The 20,866-nt window shown below is 35.7% G+C and overlaps 3 protein-coding genes across 3 annotated transcripts in view; 1 reads left to right on the forward strand and 2 right to left on the reverse strand.

Moving 5' to 3' along the window:
• The first annotated feature begins 589 nt into the window (after positions 1-589).
• Positions 590-7,857, forward strand: LOC107048509 (ADP,ATP carrier protein). Its single transcript, XM_015271692.1, has 4 exons — positions 590-871; positions 4,199-4,460; positions 5,969-6,203; positions 6,449-7,857. The coding sequence occupies exons 1-4, from the start codon at positions 712-714 to the stop codon at positions 6,689-6,691; spliced, it is 900 nt and encodes a 299-aa protein (XP_015127178.1). The 5' UTR covers positions 590-711; the 3' UTR covers positions 6,692-7,857.
• A 2,152-nt stretch (positions 7,858-10,009) lies between these two features.
• Positions 10,010-12,864, reverse strand: LOC107048492 (vesicle transport protein GOT1B). Its single transcript, XM_015271671.2, has 4 exons — positions 12,837-12,864; positions 12,607-12,698; positions 12,357-12,535; positions 10,010-10,559 (listed from the first exon to the last, which is right to left on the reverse strand). The coding sequence occupies exons 1-4, from the start codon at positions 12,859-12,861 to the stop codon at positions 10,433-10,435; spliced, it is 423 nt and encodes a 140-aa protein (XP_015127157.1). The 5' UTR covers positions 12,862-12,864; the 3' UTR covers positions 10,010-10,432.
• Positions 12,865-14,664: 1,800 nt separating this feature from the next.
• The window catches only part of LOC107048486 (calpain-C), a 33,889-nt gene continuing 27,687 nt past the window's right edge, over positions 14,665-20,866 (reverse strand). Inside the window, exons 5-14 of the mRNA XM_015271661.2 lie at positions 20,218-20,479; positions 19,976-20,145; positions 18,504-18,676; positions 18,334-18,428; positions 18,028-18,260; positions 17,781-17,950; positions 16,422-16,480; positions 16,190-16,337; positions 15,959-16,075; positions 14,665-14,969 (exon numbers count right to left, since the gene is read on the reverse strand). Of these exons, the coding sequence (XP_015127147.1) occupies positions 14,884-14,969; positions 15,959-16,075; positions 16,190-16,337; positions 16,422-16,480; positions 17,781-17,950; positions 18,028-18,260; positions 18,334-18,428; positions 18,504-18,676; positions 19,976-20,145; positions 20,218-20,479 (1,513 nt within the window). The 3' untranslated portion in view covers positions 14,665-14,883. The remainder of the gene's footprint in view (positions 14,970-15,958; positions 16,076-16,189; positions 16,338-16,421; positions 16,481-17,780; positions 17,951-18,027; positions 18,261-18,333; positions 18,429-18,503; positions 18,677-19,975; positions 20,146-20,217; positions 20,480-20,866) is intronic.

The raw sequence follows: 20,866 nt of genomic DNA on the forward strand, positions 1-20,866 counted from the left end.
GTTTTACATAATTGAAGGAGTTGGAATTCCATCGATTATTGCAGTCGTATCTCCCGCTGGTTGTGACAAAGACTGCGCGCGCAATCACTTGTCAAATATCCTTCAAATTATCACATGACAGCGGGTAGAAATTATACGACACTTCATACATTTTGAAATTATCAGAATCATTGCAATTCAATTTTCATTGAGAAAAGATTGATATCTGTCAAAAAAAAATGGGACTCCCTCGTTCCTCTCGGGTCTTCCCACCAATGACAACTGCGACCCTGACACTGCGACGACGCTGATTGGTCCATTTCCGTCGGAAGTGTCGTTGAAACCGCGGCAAAATACCTGTCATTCAAAATAAATCCCCAAACTGTCCCCCAAAACCTCTGCACAATGATGAAAATAAATTTTTGACAAAATCATTGGACATTTTTCTCAACTACCAATGCCAGTTGTCGATTGTGACATTGAGAATGACAGTCTGAGGTGGAAAATTCAAGTGTCAGGGTTCTGACACTACGCGGGTGCGCAGAAGTCGAGCACGTGACCTGCGCAGCTATTCTTAGCGTAGGTAGGGTCGGCATAATCGAGAAGAACACTCGGCTCGCTCACTCGTCGTCCGGCGCGCGTCCATTACACACCTCGACACATTAAGAGGAGGGTACCATACTCCCGTTTTTCTTCCTTTAACTGAAAAAGTTTTAAAACCCAATACACAAAATGTCTCTCGCGGATCCCGTGGCCTTTGCCAAGGATTTTATCGCCGGTGGTTGTGCCGCTGCCATCTCAAAAACTGCCGTAGCGCCGATCGAACGTGTCAAGCTGCTTCTTCAGGTACAGCACATCTCGAAGCAGATCGCTGAGGACCAGCGTTACAAGGGTGAGTTGAAAATTATATTATTTTAACCTCTCATGGCAGCATTGTACGTCAATCATTTCATTCCTGGAGCTTCTTAGATCTCCCATGTGATTGGAGCCCACCGCGTGGGCCAAATTAAGACACTCAATGAGAAGGAGAAAAATCAAATTCCTCAGCATGTGACGGATCTAATCGTGCCAATGTCATCGGGTAGAGACGCGTGTCGAGGTCACGAGTCATTCGGTCTACCATCCATTACTGGGGAGGGTTTTCCGTTACGTAACGCCCAGTTTTTCCTACTTGGGATAAAAATTAATGACCCGCATTCACTCCTGTCTCCAAGTTTTCGCACTATTTCTGTGAGAAAATTCCTGGGGCTGTTGTAAACGGTTTATGTAATAAAGATCATCACTCGATTCTTACATAACTCGATGAAGAGAGCATGCACTTTTGTCTTTTGGCAAATCGGGTCGATAAGAGACAATCCAGATGGCGTTTTGCTTCCTTCCGAATGGAATAAGAGAAGGAAAATGTTCACTGGGTACTGGCGTCGATCGATGACGATGCGGTCCAACATGGCGGTTAATTTTTTCATGTGCCATGAGGCCGAGAATGGATGAAAGGTCTATCGCCGTATATGATTCATCTCTCTCGATCGACTTACTCCAGACTATCTTCGGTGCAAACTTTAATTCGACATTCCGGGGCATTATCAGAAGACGATAACACGCATTTGTGGCGTTTTTTGCTGGAGCTAGATCCGGGGAATTTTTAAAATGTCGAGTAGAAGTGTTGGGGGTTCAGTTGAATTGTTTGAGGTATGACAAAGGGGGCGAGTGCAATGTGACCTCAATACCACATCAGGGGAATTAAATGACCGGTTGCAGGCGGTTTGTACTTGACCATTGACGTTAGAACCGACTGGGAAAGATGCCAGCGTTCATTGGGATCCTCCAACGACGATAAATGTCAAAAATGTCCCATCGTGCCTTTCAATAATTGAATAGCTGAAGAATGTATAGACTGATAAAATTATAATTTGCACTAGACATCCGCCATTTTGGATAACTCGTGGAGGTTAGGCTCCAACGTGGTCACTACCACCCTGTTCCGAGGATCAAACTAATGCGAATGATGAAGGGGAGCTGATGTGAAGCAACAGTGATGAATGCCTTTTTGCTTTCGAATGGAGGCATTGTAATAGTTCGAACTTAAATTTTGGATTTTTTGGATTAATTGACTCATTATGATCCAGAAAGTTCAAAAATGCAATTTTTAGTTAAACTAAGGTTTTCTTCAATTCAGTAGCGAAGTGGTAAAACGGTTTAAGTCGACTTATCTCCCAGTTGAGTTATTGGGGAATGCTTCCGAATCTAAGGGAGATGGCGAAATTTTTGTAATAACTTTTTTGCAGAGTGAATTGAGATCTGCAAAAAAGGTTTGAACAAAAATTTAGCTATCTGGCTTAGATTCCGAGATATTCATTGAAAACTGGCCAATAGACAAAATTGACTTCAACCGTTTTACCACTTCGCTAATAATTGGATGGAATTGAATCTTTTTTTTTCAAATATAGATATTGTTGGGCCTTATCGATCGCCATTAATTCAAATTTAATTCATCGATTAAGTTTTTTTAATTTTTGAAATGTTTCGAAAATCGGTTGTCCTACGATAACTAAAAAATGGTCTTAATTGATTGAATGATGGCATGAAAAATTAGTTTGGTTGTCCCTTTGACCAAGTTCGAAGATGAAGGCAATAGCAATAATCGTTATTTTGATTTATTCGAAAATTTTCAAAAATTTTGTATTTTTTGAAAATCAGAATTCTTATCTTGGGAATATCTTTGAGTATCATGCTTCAAATGAATTCAATCACAGCTTAAAATGTTTGTGTTAATGCCATTAAGTCGAAGTTAAAGGATGATTACGATAGCTATATTGGTTGATTTAATTTTTATGATGATTGTTGAAAATTTAGAATTTTTCATGAATTTCCCTGAAAGTGAGCTTTCTGATGGTTTCTTCAAACGTGATGTTTCAAATTCATTGAAGTATGTGTAAATAAAATTTTTCTATTAATCTTTTATCGGAGAGCTGAGGGGAGAGATAGAACTGTAAAAAAAGACCATCGATTGTATAGAAGAAAAGGGATAATAAGAATAACGATACTGATAACATTCAACTAAGTTGAAAATCTGTTAAAATTAGGTAAAAGGAAGTCTTATTCAATTTAATAAAATGAAATAAACAATGAATTATACATGATAGAAGGAAATGATGTTCAAAATAGCCATTCGGAAGCATATTGCTAATTTATTAGCAAAAGTAACTATACTATATGCAATAGAAGAGCAATTTTCCATTTGTTTTATTGCTTCCGAACGGAAGCATTGTAATTGTTCAAATTTAAGGCCCGGGTGTACTATCTTTCGAATGTTATCTGGATTTTTTTTATCTTTCGTAATCCAAAATTGTCAATTGAGTGGTACATCATGTAGAAATTCCCAAAAATTATGATAGAATGATAAAAAAAAATAGAAAAAATTCTGAACTTTTTCAAAGAGCGTTTTTAATTGAGATTCAAAATGAGTTGAAGAAAGTGGAAATTACAAATATCTGATTCGCTGTGGCAAATTATCTATTAGCTGTCATTTTCCATGATGGATAACAAAACACTAACTCGTCATGGGAAGTGACAGCTAGGTATCTTAATTTTCAAAACAGTGGTATGTAGTCATCTGCCATTTTTATGTGATAAAAGTGTGATGAAAAAATTCTCCAAAATATTACAACTTTTTTCAAAGAGCCTTTTCCGTAATAAATGTCTCTGTGCAGTGTAGGAAAAGATTTACGAAATCAGTCTTCCCCCTGCATGATATTGGGTGACAGGCCGCCATTTGTCACCGTAAATCAAATAGATTTTTCAATTTCTTGTTATTCAACTTATTTTGAATATAAATTAAAAATGGTCTTTGAAAAAATTAAGAATTTTTCTACTTTGTTTTGATTATTTATTCATAATTTTTCAAAACTTCTGCATGATGCAGGACTTAATTGACAATTTCAGATGACGAAAGATGAAACAAAAACATCGAGATAACGTTCGAAAGCTAGTACACCCGGACCTTAAGTTTTGGATTTTTTGTGTTATATCGACCCATTATGATCCAAAAAGCCCGAAAATGTAATTTTTAGACCGTGTCCGTACGTATGTATGTATGTTTATGGTAAAGTTTTCCTTCAGTTCTTCGCTAATGAACCCATGGAATTAAATATTGCTAATTTATTAGCAAAATAATTATACAACATACAATACAAAAACAATTTCCCATTTGTTTTTCTAGGTATGATCGATTGTTTCGTCCGTATCCCAAAAGAACAGGGTTTCCTCAGTTTCTGGCGTGGTAACTTCGCCAACGTCATCCGTTACTTCCCCACTCAGGCCCTGAACTTCGCCTTCAAGGACAAGTACAAGCAGGTATTCCTTGGTGGTGTTGACAAGAACACCCAGTTCTGGCGTTACTTCGCTGGTAATCTTGCTTCTGGTGGTGCTGCTGGTGCCACATCCCTCTGCTTCGTCTATCCACTTGACTTCGCCAGAACCAGGTAATTATAAAATTACATCTTCAAACAATACGAATGAACAGATCGATTGGGATAAAACGAGATGAGTCAATTCAATGTCAGAATAGATCATTTCTTGCTAAACATCTCTGAATTTGAGTGGAATAAACTTTTTTACATAAGAATCTTTTTCGTGAGGTAAAGAGCTACAAAAAATGTCTTTATAAAAATTTTCCTATCTGCCTCATATTTCAGATCTACAATTTAATTAACAACAGCTAATTGATGAAGTGAGATGAATGATTTCAACTTCAAAAATCCTGAGGTTTTACTGAACATCTCCAAATTTTAAAAGACTAGATGTTCATTTAACGTTTGAGAAAAATTCTATTGGAAATTCTATCAGTTTTCCGCCGATTCTATTGAAATATTCTGCAGCTTTTCTGTTCGTTTGTTTTTCAATTAAAAAGCTTCATTAGAAACCATTTAATACAAATTTATCGACATAATTTTTTCAAGGTTTCTTCACTCTTCTTCATCCTTTTTTGTCTCATTGAAAAAATCGAGCAAAAAAACTTGTAAAATTTAGGAAGAAGAATTTCTATACGAAATATATTAATCGAATAAGATATACAGAAAAACTAGATTCTGTTGATTTTTTCTATGAAATATTTTCTACAGAATATTTTCATTCCAAAATATGCGCAGAAAAGTGGAATTTTTCAGTAGCAATATTACGAGTGCTACAAAATTATCGTTCATTGTTTGACAAATTCGTTGCATATGAAAGGATATGTCAAATCTTTCTGAAAAATTCACCACAGTTTTTCTGTGCAGGGAAGTTTGGGGAAATCAGCCGATAATTTTGGAGTACTCGTGGTTTTCGTTCGAATATTTTTTTTAGTCGGATGTCAGCTGATAGAGTGGAGTATTTCGAGGAAAAAACAAATACAAAACTAGGCGAAAATTTTCGAAATAAAACTGTTTGACAGCCTCAAATACTTTGCTCCGATTGACACCCGAGGAAAAAAAATATTCAATCTGTTGAATAGAAATATTCAGTTTATTAATTCTACTCCATAACAAAACTAATAGAATTCTCTATTCCGATCCCAATAGAAATTTTACGCATTAATCTATTATTTAGTATTCCAATTCCAATAGATTTTGTACGCATTAATCCCTTAAGAACGGCGCTCTTCTGACACTGATCTCACCGTGCGCTATATAGCGACGCAATTCTCTAATTTCCAATACCCCAAAAGAGACATAAACTGAGAGTAATCATACTCAACCGATTAGTTTTCACAACAGTTCCAAGTGCCCAAATTTACAAAGTTCTATATCTTCGTAAATATTTAACTTGGAAAAGAGTCATTCATTCACATGTCGGTCCATATGTGGTACGAGCAAAGGAAGAACTACCAAAAGGTCCGTAAGAAATAGAAAAAAAATCTCTTTGCAACCTTCGAAAGACTGACCTACAACTTGAATTGAACTATCGCCAAGTGATTCGTGCAGAATTTCTAATTTGCCCTTTTGAATCACAGATTAGCTGCTGATGTCGGTAAAGCAGGTGGTGAGCGTGAGTTCACCGGTCTCGGTAACTGCCTGACCAAAATCTTCAAATCTGACGGTCTGGTTGGTCTCTACCGTGGATTCGGTGTATCAGTCCAGGGTATCATCATCTACCGTGCCTCATACTTCGGTTTCTACGACACCGCACGTGGTATGCTCCCAGACCCCAAGAAGACTCCATTCCTCGTCTCCTGGGGTATTGCACAGGTCTGTACACTGTCTCAAACATGACGAAACCAAATCTGTAGCGAAGTGCTAAACTAGAATAAGTGCAATTTTTTTGAAAAATTTTCTACTGCTCAAATAAAAAATTCTTTCAAACGTCGTCAAACTTTTTAAGTCTCCTGAAAAAGTTTCATTTTTGTACTTACTCTAGTTTACCACTCCGCTGCAGAAATAAATCGATGAATTCATTAATTGAAAGCAACTAATAATGATTTTCTCTTAAACAGTGTGTCACCACTGTCGCTGGTATCATCTCATATCCATTCGACACAGTACGTAGGCGTATGATGATGCAGTCTGGTCGTGCCAAGTCTGAAATGCTGTACAAAAACACCCTCCACTGCTGGGCAACCATCTACAAAAGTGAAGGTGGCGGTGCCTTCTTCAAGGGTGCATTCTCGAATGTTCTCCGTGGTACTGGTGGTGCCCTCGTATTGGTACTCTATGACGAGATCAAGAACCTCCTCTAAACAGTTTTTCCAAGCCCACAACAACAAGAAAAACCTTTATCCCGTATTTTTCCCCGTCACCCATCCACTCGACAAAACACTGCGACCCCTCACCATCATCATCAACAACAATAATCACCGGAAGATTCACTATTGAAACGTGAAACATGTCAAGCAATTCAAGAAGCCGGAAATAAATCAACTGGCCACGCCGGAATCTCTGGACACGATCTACAGCCGTTGAAGAAAAAAGGAAAAATCGAAAAAAAATATCAAAGAAAAAGGAAAATATAACACTTGTCGACAATTTCATGAATGAAAAATGAAGTTACGGTAGCTTAACGTGCTTTGGCTCATGTAACAAGCCTTAGCTCAATTCAGTTTATCTAATATTGTTATTTTTTTCGTTCTTTCTTTTTTTAATTTATTACCGGATTCAGTATTCTTTGCAATGACTCCCGGTATGACATTATTTAAATTTAAAAAAAAATAGCTGAATTTTAATTTAATTATTACAATTCCTCGCTTGCGAGCGGATCGCGGGCGTGGCAACGACATTTGTGAAATTGAACGGCACGTCCCTCAAAACGACGACTGCCTAACGAAAAAAATAAATAATTTAAAAAACAAAAACTAGAACATTCATAATTTAATGTAATTCAATCCAGACGCAAGTCTGTCGGCTCATCACGTTGATGAGTGATTAAAAAAATTGGAGATAAATGAAGAAAATGTTCGCTGTACGAAAGAATCAAGGTAAAAATGTGACAAGGTAAAAAGTGAAGAAAGTTAAACCTAATTAATTTAAATCAAAAGACACACATGAGAGGGACGCGCGACGACTTATGAAAAAACAACAATTCAACAGAGAAGAACCATCGACGACGATGGCGGGGCGCGTAGACCTGGGCTGCCCCCGCCCTTTATTCTCGGCCCATTGTAGATAATTAATAATTCGTAATAATTACATGAGGAAAAATGACGCGATCATTCAACGATATCCGTGAACAAAAAGTACACCGAGTTTAGGGGGATGATTAACTCAATAAGATAATTACTTCGCACTCCAGACAACAACGTGTAAGATAAATGATGAAAAAACAATGAGTCTGTGTATGCATCTACTTCTGTTCATGTTAGGATGTATGCAGATCAAATGTCAGATCAATAAAAAAAAGTGGAAATTACATTTTTTCATTCTTTATTTGGTTCGCAACTGTTTTTCTCCATTTAGTGTGGCATTTTCTCGGTACAGTGATCTGTGACACACGACGAAGTCCGTTCAGTCTTTGACTCATGTTGTGTTTTGCATTAAGACCTTGTCTTCAGAAATTGCCATTCTCCCTTGCAAAGACATGATATACCTTGAATTCTACTCAATTCGAAATCGAACAACTTGCAAACGTTCAATGTTGTGTGCAATCCGCCAGATGTAATTTGAACAGGTGAAATTAAGGATATCCAAGTACTTTGGCTATTTTTGCTCCAGTGAAATACTTTTCTACTTTGGTAGTCCAACACCAGAGCTTTCATTTGAGCCCCATTTCACCCTAAGTTTCCGGACATTTTACTATGAATTTATTACTTAAACTTTGCAGGTCTGAATTTAATTCTCAATATTGAACCGCTAGAAAACATTCGTAAAATTGAAAAAAAATAGAAAGTTTACTTGCGGAGGGTGATTGACGAAATGATTTTAAAAATGCAGTTTTTGAAAATTACGAGCATCTATAAATAATTTATAAACAATCAATTTTACATAACAAAATCGTTTGTTCAGAATTGTAACAAATTTATTCATATTTAGAATTTTACGAGAAATCAATCTCATGCCTAAAAAAAATTAGGTTTCTGACAGTTTAAACAATTTAAATTATTTATTTATAGATAATGAATGTGTAAAAAAATAATTCTACGCAAAATGGAATTTGAATGACGCTGAATATTCATGATTTTTTTCGAATTTTTCTCACACAATTTAATTCAGAAATTTGATGATTGCACAGAGTTGAATTTATAGTGCGATCTGTACTACATTGTAAAAGATACTTGGATATCCCTAAAGAAAAACAACGTCCAATCCAGACTCGACTTTCATGGATTTTGTTCTTTTTTGAATTGTACAATGTGGGATTTACTATTAGACAATTTGTAATCGAGATGGTAGATTTCAGTTTCGTAAAATTCAACATGTTTATCATGATTAGAATATGGGGAATACAATTTCTGTAGAAGAAAATCTTAATGCAAAACATCAGATATGTTAGAACTATGAAAAGATTCGTTGCACGCATAGATCATTTTGTCGAGAAAATGAATCGGTATTAAAATATATCTTCAGTTTTAGAGTAGCTGATTACTTGTTTGAGTGAGGATTGAATAATATTTGTCTAGTCGTTTTGTCACGGCGAATAAATAAAATGCGCGGTATCTCAGGGGCCAGGGATCGAGGCCGATCACGTGGCAGTTTACTACCTACCTACGTCATCTGGATTTTTAACGATTCTTCAATGAAATTCCCCCGCACGAGTCGCAGTGTTGATCATTGGAGCAGATACACAGATGAGAATTCAGGTAGCTCTTCATCTCTTGTCTGCTAATCTTATCTAATATGGGAGAGTGGGGTAAAATGAAACGGTTGAAAAACGACTGTTTGACGCAATTCAAGCGAAAAAAATTGTTTTATTAACTCTTTTTTCTATTATTTGGAGTACTGATGAGAATAATAATTTTCAATTCAGTAAATGCAAAATTATTGAAAAGTTCTGACAGGAGAAGAATTTGTCAATGGATTAACTGAATAGAAAATGAAACAGCAAAATCCAAACTCCAGAGGAAGGCCCAGAGAGGGAAAAAGGAAAATGTGATGCTGAATTTCAATGAATGAAAAAAGAACAGCGTAATTTTCCTAATCTAATTAATTGAATTAGTTGAGTTGAGATCGAGATCTAACAGAGGAGTGGGATTCATTTGTGAAGGCAGTAGCTGCGCTATATAGGGATTTCGAATATCAGTTCTTTTCCACCGAATAGAAAATTATTATTCTCATCAGTACTTGCAATAATAAAAGAAGCTAATAACCAAAAGTTGATAAAAAAAGAGTTAATAAGAAAACATTTCTTTGCTTGAACTGCGTCAAATAGTCGTTTTTCGGCTGTTTCATTTTGCCCCACTCTCCGCTCGTTAATTTTGATAGTGGGGTTGAAAAAAAAAATAATGCAAAAAAAGTTTGATAACTGGAGATGTATGGAAAAAATTGATTGAAATACTTGTTGAACATGCACGTCTGATATCTGGAGTTAAAATTCCTGAAACAAAATAAGATAAAGAACAGATAATTCAGGGAAATCATGCACTTCATCCTCTATTTCGTCTGTTCATTCGCCAGTTTTTATATATATATTTTTTGTTTTTCACAGTTACTTTCGTTTCTTTTTATTTTAAATTCAATTTAGTTGTTTTCTGGCAGATACAAGTACAAGGTACGTATATACTCATTGATTCCTCATTTCGATTCAGATTCAAACACGTGTCAGAATCGAAGAGACGACCGCATAAATTAGACGACGAACATTGAACACTTACACGTAATTGGCATCGAATATCTTCTTTCTGATTTCTTTTTTCATAATCAATACAAAAATTTCAAGTGCAATAGAAATGGAATGAGAGAGAGAAACAAATGTGGGATGATGTGAAGTGAGGGTGCATGTTGATTATTTACAGTGTGTTGTTTAGGGTAAATTTTTCTTAGGGAGGGGGTCATACTGTTGTCCTGTTGGAGTCACCAGCCAGCATATCCAGGATCCTGCTGATTCCTGGCATGTTTAGGAAGGTTCCGAGGATTGGAACTCTGCGGAGGAAGTTTATAGCTACTGGTAGAAAACCACTGAAACAAAAATTACACAATTAATTAATTAATTAATCGATGTGTCAATTCACAGATAATAAAATTTGGTAGAAAAACCTATAGCATCTATTCGCAAATATCTACTGAAATTCTATTCAAAATTGTGTTATTTTTTTGTCAATTTTATTGAAAAATTCCACAACTTTTCCATGCATTTTTCTATCTAGTCATTTTTAGTAGGAAATATTTCATCGGGGAAATTAATCGATTTTGATCTTTCTATACAAATTGTTCGAGTGAAATATCTTCTATAGATTTCTATAAGTTTAAGCAAAAAAAATTAAACGAAAGAATTCCTAAAGAAACAATCTCAACAGAATAAGTTGTAAATAAGGATCGAATTCTATTAATTTTTTTCTATACAACATTTTCTGTCAACAATTTGTGTGATAAAACAGTGCAAAAAACTGAAAGAATTTTTAACAAGAACGTGTAGGGCTAATTGGACCCTTGACTTTTTCGAAATGTTAATAACTCGTGGATTTGTTAATGAAATAGGATAATTTTTTATCGTGGAAAGTATAACTCTTCTGTTTTAAGATGAGCCTAGACTGAGCTCAATTGATGAAATTGTTTCAGTTATAAACATTGAGAGAAAAAGTCAAAAGTGTATTTGCCCCACCCTCCTCTAGAAAATCAATAAAATCACGCTAGGTTTTTCTATGAATTTTTTTCACACGTGTTCTTCAATTTTAGATTCATTTTCATTAATAAAGTAGTCATCTCAGAAACAATTGATTTTAGTCCAAAATATTGAGGAAGTTGTCTTAGCTGGAAAGATTTTCTATAAAAAAAAAAATGTTGGCACCTCGCTTGAAAATCATTCGTTATCAAAAAAATTTCGTGATCACCAAAACGAGTTCAATCAACTCATTACATTAGTCCACGAAAAACGACTGTTTGACGTAATTCAAGCAAAACAAAAATTTTTATCAACGTTTGTTTATTAACTTTTTTATTCTTGAGAGTACTGATGAGAATAATAATTTTCCATTCAGTCGAATGGAAAATTATTGAGAAGTTTTGACGGGCCAAGATTTTGTTGATGAATTAATTAAAAAGAAAATGAAACAGCAACATCCAAACTCCAGAGCAAGGCCTACGGGGAGACCCAGAGGAGGAAAAGGAAAGTGTGATGGAAAGTGTAAGCGGCCTAATCTAATCAATTGAATTATGAGACGAATAGAAAATTATTACTCTACCTGTACTCCCAATTATTACTCTGTCAGTACTCCCAATAATAAAAAAAGTTAATAAACAAAAGTTGATAAAAAAAATGTTTTGCTTGAATTGTGTCAAATAGTCGTTTTTCGGCTGTTTCATTTTGTCCCACTCTCCCCTATTATAATTTATGCCACTCATGCCTGAAACCGGCTGAATTAGACACGAGACGCGAAGCGTCGAGTGACATAAAATTTTGTTCAGCACTTGTTGGGAAATTTCGTCCTTAACGTGTGTGGTTACATCACTCGCCTTCGGCTCATGCTGTAAACCCCACACACGTTAAAAACGAAATTGCCCCACACGTGCTGAAATATACTATTATGTCGCGCCGTGCAATAAGTCGAGTCTATCGCACGCTGCGCTTCGCGCAGCCTGCTCAAAACTCGACTTCTGCACGACTTGACATAAATTATTATAGAGCACTCGGTAATAAATTTCGTTTTCAACGAATGTGTGTACAGACCTCGCCTTCGGCTCGGTCTGTAAACTACACATTCGTTGAAAACGAAATTTGTGCCCTTGTACTCTAATGTACTATTAATATTAACGTACCTGAAGAGAAGTACAAATCCATAAATTTCGAAAATCATTCCAACAATGGGCCATCCAATGAGAACAATAACAACTCCACCCAAAAAAGCAATACTGGCCTTCATTTTGTGCCTTTGAAAAAAGAAGCTGAACGTTCTCTTTGGCCCTATTACACATCCTAGTCCAGAGATGAATAAAAGCTGAAATAATCATCATTTCTATTAATGAATCAACAGATAGAGAACAGTGAATCAGTAAAATTGTTACTTACATTTCCTATAGCAAGAAGTCCCTTATCGAACAGCAATAAAACCCCCAGGAAGAGGAAGAACATTCCAAAGCCCGCGAGGCCTACTCCGATTTCTGCAACAATGGGGAATTGTTGAAATTCTTGGGATACAACAAATATTACTCAGCCCCAACAGACATTTCCCACATCAAAGAGCATCAATCACCTTTGGGAATGAATGAAAAAAATTCAATTAATGGGAAATTACTCACTCTGTGTGTCGGTGATTTCAAACATATTTACAATTCACTAGATTCGTAGATTCCTCACTTTTACGAAATAGATTAAATGTTTATAAATATTGGGCAGCGATTGTGCCACCATGGGGTAACCTAACCTAGCTCCACGTCATTCGCAGTGATCGTGGCACGATCTGCGTACCGCAGCCGTATGACAACTATTCGAAAGACCGCCGGTTTCTCCATGACGTCATAGAATGCATTTGCTTGTGAAAAGAGTGATTCGAGATCATTCAATGATTACAACTGATTCTCCTTACTGAGTACACAATTTTGTCATGTGCGATCAATCGACATGTGGATATCTGATCACTGATTCATGTGAATTCATATTTTCATTTCATGATTGATTTTTTCTTCATCAAGTTCATTTGCTATTATGCAGAATAGAAATCGACATTTATTCAGGAAATGGGTAAGTTATGGATTTTATTCTCGGGGTTTTTGATTGAGTAGGAAACTGATGGTTTCACGCTCCCTTTTGCTGGCTAAGAAGAAAACTCGAGGGGTGAACGGCCATTGCAGTCAATTACCTTCAGTTAAAAAATAATTTAATAAGGAAATTCAATAAAATTAAATTGAGTATTTGATTGTTTACGAAATGAGACATAATGTCATTGAGGCACGTATCTATCATCCGTATGAACATTTCAGTAGCGAAGTGGTCAAACGGTTGAAGTCAATTTAGTCTTTAGTTGAATTTTCCAGAAAAATTTCCGAATTTAAGGGAGATAGCGAAATTTTCATAATGATCTTGTTTGTAGAGCGAATTGAGTGCTACTAAAAAGGTAATGAGAAAAATTTTGCTATCTCCCTTAGATTTCGAGATATGAATATTAACGCCGATTCATTTTTTATCATCCAGTCGGAAATAATCGGACTGGTTTACCAGGGTTTAAATGGTTAGATGGCACCATTCTACCCGGCCGGGATTTGAACTCGAAACCGTTCGCATGTGCGGCAACGAACTTACCCACTGCGCCAACCACCGGGTGAATCTAAGGGTGATGAAATTTTCATAAAAACCGTTTTTGTAGAGCAAATAGGGAACTTGCATGATTTTTTTTTCAATTTTCTAATCTCAAGTTTAGAACCTGAATAATTTATTTTTCATTCACAAACGTTCAAAATATTGCTTATTAATTAATGATTATTTATTAAAAGTGGAAGATTTCAAATACTTTGAAAGCGCTAATGACGTCACACAGGCGGTCGAGCGCTAGGCCAATTACAGAATGGCTCTAGCCGACCTAACCCAATCTTGAGGTGCGCCTCGGCCAATGGAGGACGACAACTCCCTACTCTCTTCTTTTTCGACCAATGAAGCGTTACCTGACCGTCTTCGTGACGTCATGACCGAAAAATTGGTCGCGGAAACGACTGATTTTCAATTAATTATCATGAGCCAGCTTGAGCGTGTAAATTACGTTAGTAAATTACACCGTTTTTACTTACGTAATTTACGTAAATTGCCTCGACGGGTTTTGTACATTTTTCATATTACTTCGAAAAGCTTACAATTTTTGGTTACTAGAATGTTTTATTATATTCCGACTGACGAAGACGCAGTAAAAAATAGTAGGTAAATATGTACATTAGTTTCTATTGAATTTTTTCATACGTGAACAGCTCATAATATGACTTTAATTTCCATATAAATTTCAACCAGCGACATAGTAACACCCCTCGGCCAGTCTGTCATCGCATAATAATAAATTTTTTTTTAATTTTCCTATAACGAAACAGTGATCCGAAAAATTGAGGAACATACTTATTGCGAGTACTGACAGATAGAATTCTATACAATATAAAAATAATTTTATTATAACGTTATAGATACATTCCTCCTTATCATACAAACATCCTCAATAAATGCATTAATTTAAATAATATAATGGACTATGATATTTTACAAACTTCTTCGACGTGAAGAGAGACGGGTTATTGCAATATGGCTTAGCAATTTTGCTTTCTTCGATGACAAGTTATTTACAAAGCAGTTGGGGAATTGTTGTGAGAATCAGCACATCAGGGCTGACCGAAGCCACTCCGACAGAGTTAATTTGATGCTACCGTTTTGAAGTGGATCTTTGCCTTCGAAGATTGCTGAAAAAACCAAGGATAACCATCAATACTTCATTCTCATTCAATATTCAACTTTATTTCAAACAGACAAAATAGTGAGAAGAGATAATTTCAGAAAGTGAGTTCTTATTAATCTGCAAGTAATCTCCAGAATATGTGGGAATGCAGGTTCATCCAAAATACCTTTTTGTAAAGAATTTCAAGAGGGACAATAAATATTTTTTGATCAATTCCCCTCACTAGTGAAATTTGAAATTTTTCGGCTAAAATTTCCAGAATTACACGTCTTGGAAATTTTTGTCAATTAACAATTTCGCTGAAATGTTAAAAAAAATTTTTTTTCAAAGAATTTTTTCAATCAAAATTTACAAATCTATTGAAAAATCAATAACGAAAATGCAGCGTAACACTAAATATTCATGTTCTGACTGAAAATTCAATTACGTTCGAAAATTCTCATCTCCTTGCTGCTCAACAATTTGAAATTCCATTGAATTTTTAGTGAAATTTGAAATTCCATAATTTTTTCTGCCTTAAAACGAATTGGATGTTACTCTCCTGGAAATTACTACTAAACTTTCAATGAAATTTCATTTTTTTACCAACAGTGCACTGAGAAACCAACAGACTCTTAAGAGAGACAAACATTTTGCAACAAACGTTTTCTTTGAGAATGGGGCAAACTCAGAAGACTTACAAGAAATCTGAAAAATCTCCAGATAAGAATAAATAATTTTCAAAACAACTCAGTCATGATATTCAATTCTTAATATTGGCAAATTCCAACGAATTATTTTTCCAATTATTCCTTCATTTGCTTCAACCTACTAAATCTTACCCCGAACCGTCAATAAACAGTTGGAGGTAATAATTTTTTCTCTTCTAGAAATTTGTTTTTCCTCTCAGTGCAACCCCCTCGATTTTCAAAATATTCGACGAAATTACCTTTTTTCATAATTACGCTACAACTTTGATTCAAAGTATTAATAGAAATGAGAGGAATCTCTTACCGAATGCATCACTAAGATGCAAAATCGCCGAAACGAAATCTCCAAACCTCAAAGTCCCATCCTTCCTCATATACCGGAGAATCAAAACAGCCAGGACATCAGTATTGACTTGAAATCCTAAAAGAATCCCCACATTTTCCCGTTTAAATAAAGGATGCATAACACGTTGAACAATGAATTCTGATGAGTGATGAATTCGGATGAATTCTGCATACATTTGGATTAACTCACCGATTTCGAGAAGCGCGTCACGTAGTCTCTCAGCCTTGAGAATACCAGTTCTTTCCTTAGTGTGATTCTTGAACGCCGCCTGCCAGTACTTCAGGCTACACATGAGATCCTTGAAGTCATTGAACTCAAGCCGACCACTGCCAGTGCTCTGTTAAATTAGTCAAGAAAAACATATCCACAAAAAGACATATCAACAAAATCCAAATGATTATTCAAATAAATTCAAGGATACATCCATTGTGAGGACCACTTGGCGACAGACTTCCATGGATGCACAGCTCTTTATGTAATCTGCAGAGTTAAATGACAATTTAAATTCACAGCAGAGACAGTTGTCATCGATGAATGAATAAATTACCATCATTGAGCACCGGCTATTTTCGTTATTTTTCTCATCTTTTTATAAATTTTTTCAGTTTTAACAAGCGAATGTATTTTCTCATTTGTATTTAGATTTGTGGAATAAAAGTCACCCTGACGAGGAATGCAGTTAGCATTCGAAATTTTGGCATTGTAAATGATAAAAAGTTTTTCTTTCTACTTTTTTTTATTAAACGTTGTTGTGACCGTATAATTATTCAGAAAGGAAGGAGTTTAATACCAGTAGCGAAGCGGTAAAATGGTTCAAGTCGACTCGGCTCTTAGCCGAGTTTTTGAAGAATATCTCCGAATCTAAGGGAGACAGCAAAATTATTGTCACTAGCTGTGTGGCCCGGGTTGGCCCGGGCAGAATAAGAGAACATTGAATCCCAAGATTTTGAAGAATTCATGCAATTAAAAAAAACAACTCAATGTCTTTGACTTTTAGAGAACACTAGGCAACCATGCGCGCTGTCGCGCGCGACCGCCTTCAAGTGAGCGCTGTAATGCACAATAACATCCTCGTAGTCATGGAAATCATTGATTGATCCATCAACCAATTGTAAGGCGAATAAAAAGTCAACAATCAAAACAATCATTCATTGTCAATCAACATTTTGAAAAAGGAACCTGAAAATTTTCTCAATTTCGTTAGAAAACCCGAGGATTTCTTCCAACTTTATATAAAATCCTAGAATTCCCTTAAATTTTCTAGAAAACCCAAAAATTTCCTCTAATTTTCTCGAAAATCTGAGAATTCGCTCAAATTTTCTATGAAAATCTCAATTCTCTAGAAAATTCAAGAGTTTTTTCGAATTTTCGGTGAAATCAAAGAATTCTCTTGAGTTTTGTGTATAACTGAAAATTTTCTAGAAATTTGTACGTCTAAACTATGTACCGTAGCGCAATAACTTATAGCAGTTATAGCCTAAAGCCGATTGGAGCCCCCAAATTATGTAATAGTAAATTACCATTGAACTCCATTCTGTCGTTTTTTGGGTGAATCGCAGCCGAAGAATGGGTAATTTATTATATTTAAGAAGAAGAAGATGACCTCTTTCGTAGCTCACAATTCGCTCTACAAAAAAGTTTATGACAAGAATGTTGCTATCAGCTTTAGATTCCGAGATATTCAGTGAAAACTGATCAATAGTCAACATTAACTTGAACCGTTTTACCGCTTCGCTACTGATGTATGATAGAAACATTTGGAATGAATTTTTGAATTTACCATTGGGGAGACAGGCTTCGAGAAGTTCCTGAAGTTCGAAAGCATTGACTGTCTTATGTTCATCAGCCAATTGCAGAAAAACTGCCTCGTACTGTGAAAATCCTTTCCCTTCAAGCGCTGGAGCCTTTACGATCGCTGATTTTATTAGCGTGGGAGGTGTATCGAGCAATCTGAACATTTATCACCGTAATAAAATTTACGTCAGATCAGGAAATGAAAGTGTGAAAAATTGATCAAAAGTATTTACTTCAATTTCAACGGTTTACTGCTGTATACTCTCAACGTGAAGTTGGTTTCTTGGCCAGGTTCAAAGGTTGTTGGTATGAGTAAGTATCCACCTTGTTCCAGCAAACATCTGTGACTCACTTGTCGACTATTTGTATATTGTGAATTGACGAGTGATTTGTTCTTCTTGAAGAATTGCTTATTAATCGACTCGGTGCTGTTCTTTGGCAATGTATACGCCGTGAAACCGATGACCTAGAAATGAGAGAATCATTGAGTCACTCATCTGTCACTTCCTCTCTCCTCAGGTATCGAGTGTTTGATTTACCTTTGGTTCCATGATCGAGTGTTGATTCAATGAGACAACTACCTCCTCCATTTCACTGAGTATCAGATGAAGCTGTGGATTTATGTGAAATGTTTCTGCAAGTGATTAAGGATCCAAATTAGTATGATTCATAAATGTGAATAAATTTGAAGAGGGAGGTATAAGGGTACCTTGGTTATTCCTGCATCCACCAGCTGTTACTCCTCTCCTCCAACTACCTTGATAAAGTTTCATTTGCCAAGTGTGTTTGCTATGTAAAGAGGGCTCGTCTCGCGACGTTTCTGCGTCTAAATGTACAACTTCTAGGTGGGTGAATGTTTTAACGAAATCTGAGTATGATATCCTGTGGGGAAACCAGATAAATTAATTAAGAGATTGAAAAATTTAGTAAATTTCAGAATAACACGTAGGAACAAATCCTATAGAGAATTCGAACATGTATAGGATTTTTCTGGTGGGATTTCCTGTAGGATTTCTCATAGGATTTCCAATAGGATTTTCTATAGGATTTCCTACAGAATACACTATAGGGTTTTCTATAGAAAGTAACACAAAATTGAGACTCGAAACCAATCGGTCACAAGGGTCAGGATTAGGGTCATAAATCTGATAGGAAATTCGATAGGAAATCCTATCAGAAAAATCCTATAGGAAATGTTCGAATTCTCTATAGCATTTCTTCATACGTGAAGTCCTGCATCTTTCAAAATTATCTTCAAAACAATTTGGGGGAAAATTGAAATTTCTAAAATTCTTGGCAAAAAAGTCTCCTAATAAGTTCGTGTAAAACTATCTTATTCTGAGATAATGCCGAAATTATTGCATTTCGAATTTGTCAATCATAGAAAAATAATTTTAAAAAACCTACTGCATTCACCAGAAACTTCTGATGGATTTCTATTGAACTTTTAGTGAAGATTCTATCTATTCTTCGTTGATTCTAGTCTTCAATAAAAAAAATTTTCTAGAAAAATTCAATGGAATTTGATTTTGCCATACAACCCATTCGATTTTAATATTTTCCTCAGCCTACATTTTCCAAGGTTTTTTTACCTAATTTTTTTATGAGGAAAATTAATGGCGAAGCATTCCTATAGAGAATATTTCAGTAGAATATGTTGTATAGATCAGATTCTAATTAATATTTTCGATTGAATGAACCGCGCAGATGAGCTGCGGAATTTCCCAATAAAATCGGCGAAAAATTAATAGAATTTCCAATACAAATCCAATAGAGTGTTAAATTTTTTCGTGCGTGAATCGTCCAGTCCTTGAAAAAAATAATTCGCTAATAACTTGAATTTCGGGAATTTTCATAAAATCTCATTAGACTGATGGAAATTATATTATTTTTCCACTAGGAAACGACTAAAATTTTGCTTAATGGAACAATTCTAGAATAAAAATAGCAAAATTAGCTTAATCGCATGGCGTAACGTCGAGCGTTATTATTTTCATTTCCGACGAAAAAGAATTCCTCAACACTTTTTCCTCAAAAAACGCCTGTTACGAAGATCATTCAATATTTAGAAAAATGTGAGAAATCCACTGATTACATTTTGGATCACTTTACTAATAATTTTTTTATTACTATGGAATTTACACATTAATTTTAAACTGAAATACAATAACGGATAAATACCAAAATTCGCCCTCAGCCATATTTCTAACAGCCAATCGATCCCGCTCGGTGATTGGTACGTCGTCCCACTCCAATCCACCTCTAGCCCAAGCTCCAATGTACTCTCCACCAGGTCCCAGTGGATTTCTCAGCTTAACAAGCTGCACAGCCTCCCCATTGAATGTCTCCACCTAGATACCCCCCAACGATTCAAATTAATTGCTTTCAATACAATCATTCTTTCACAATCGACGAAAAATTACCCTTTCAATAGCATAAAGCCGGTAATTGATGCCCATTTGAATGCCATTAGCCAGTTTCTCGGTGCTCGTGCGTATCTGCTGTTGCTGATTGTTGTTGACAGTGCAGGTAATTAGTGAGGTCATGTCTAGCAGTTTCGCAAGTGCTCGACCGCAGGCCGTTGGATCCTGACGTATCGCTATGCTCTCCGTAATCCCACCCGTCAGATCTGACAGACCGTCCAGCAGGGTTCCGTATTTTAGGGCCTCGTACGATCCATGGAGTCTGTAAAACGAAATTCAATGTAAAAAATTAAGGATGTTTATCAATTTTCCGAAAATTGATTTTTTTCATGTTTGAGAAAAATCTTGTAATTTTTTGTGTCGATGAACCCTCTGTCTTTTATAGAGGGAAGTTTATCAAGAAATATTTTGCCGCTAAGTTACAAGATTGCTGTCATACTAACATTGCTGATCATTATTACTTCATTTAAGAATTTATTTTTTGTCTGTGATTATTGAACAGCCGAAACGACAAACTACTACCTCTGGTTTCATATAAAACGAACATTTGCCGAGAGAAAAATACGTATGGGAGCATCGAGTAATGAAGAAGTAGTACTAGAAATTACCTTCTTCGTTGCACAGAGAATAAATTTTTTTGAAAAGACTG

Source organism: Diachasma alloeum, unplaced genomic scaffold (assembly GCF_001412515.2).
Source record: "Diachasma alloeum isolate Michigan unplaced genomic scaffold, Dall2.0 Dall_scaffold_00194, whole genome shotgun sequence".
NCBI lineage: Eukaryota > Metazoa > Arthropoda > Insecta > Hymenoptera > Braconidae > Diachasma > Diachasma alloeum.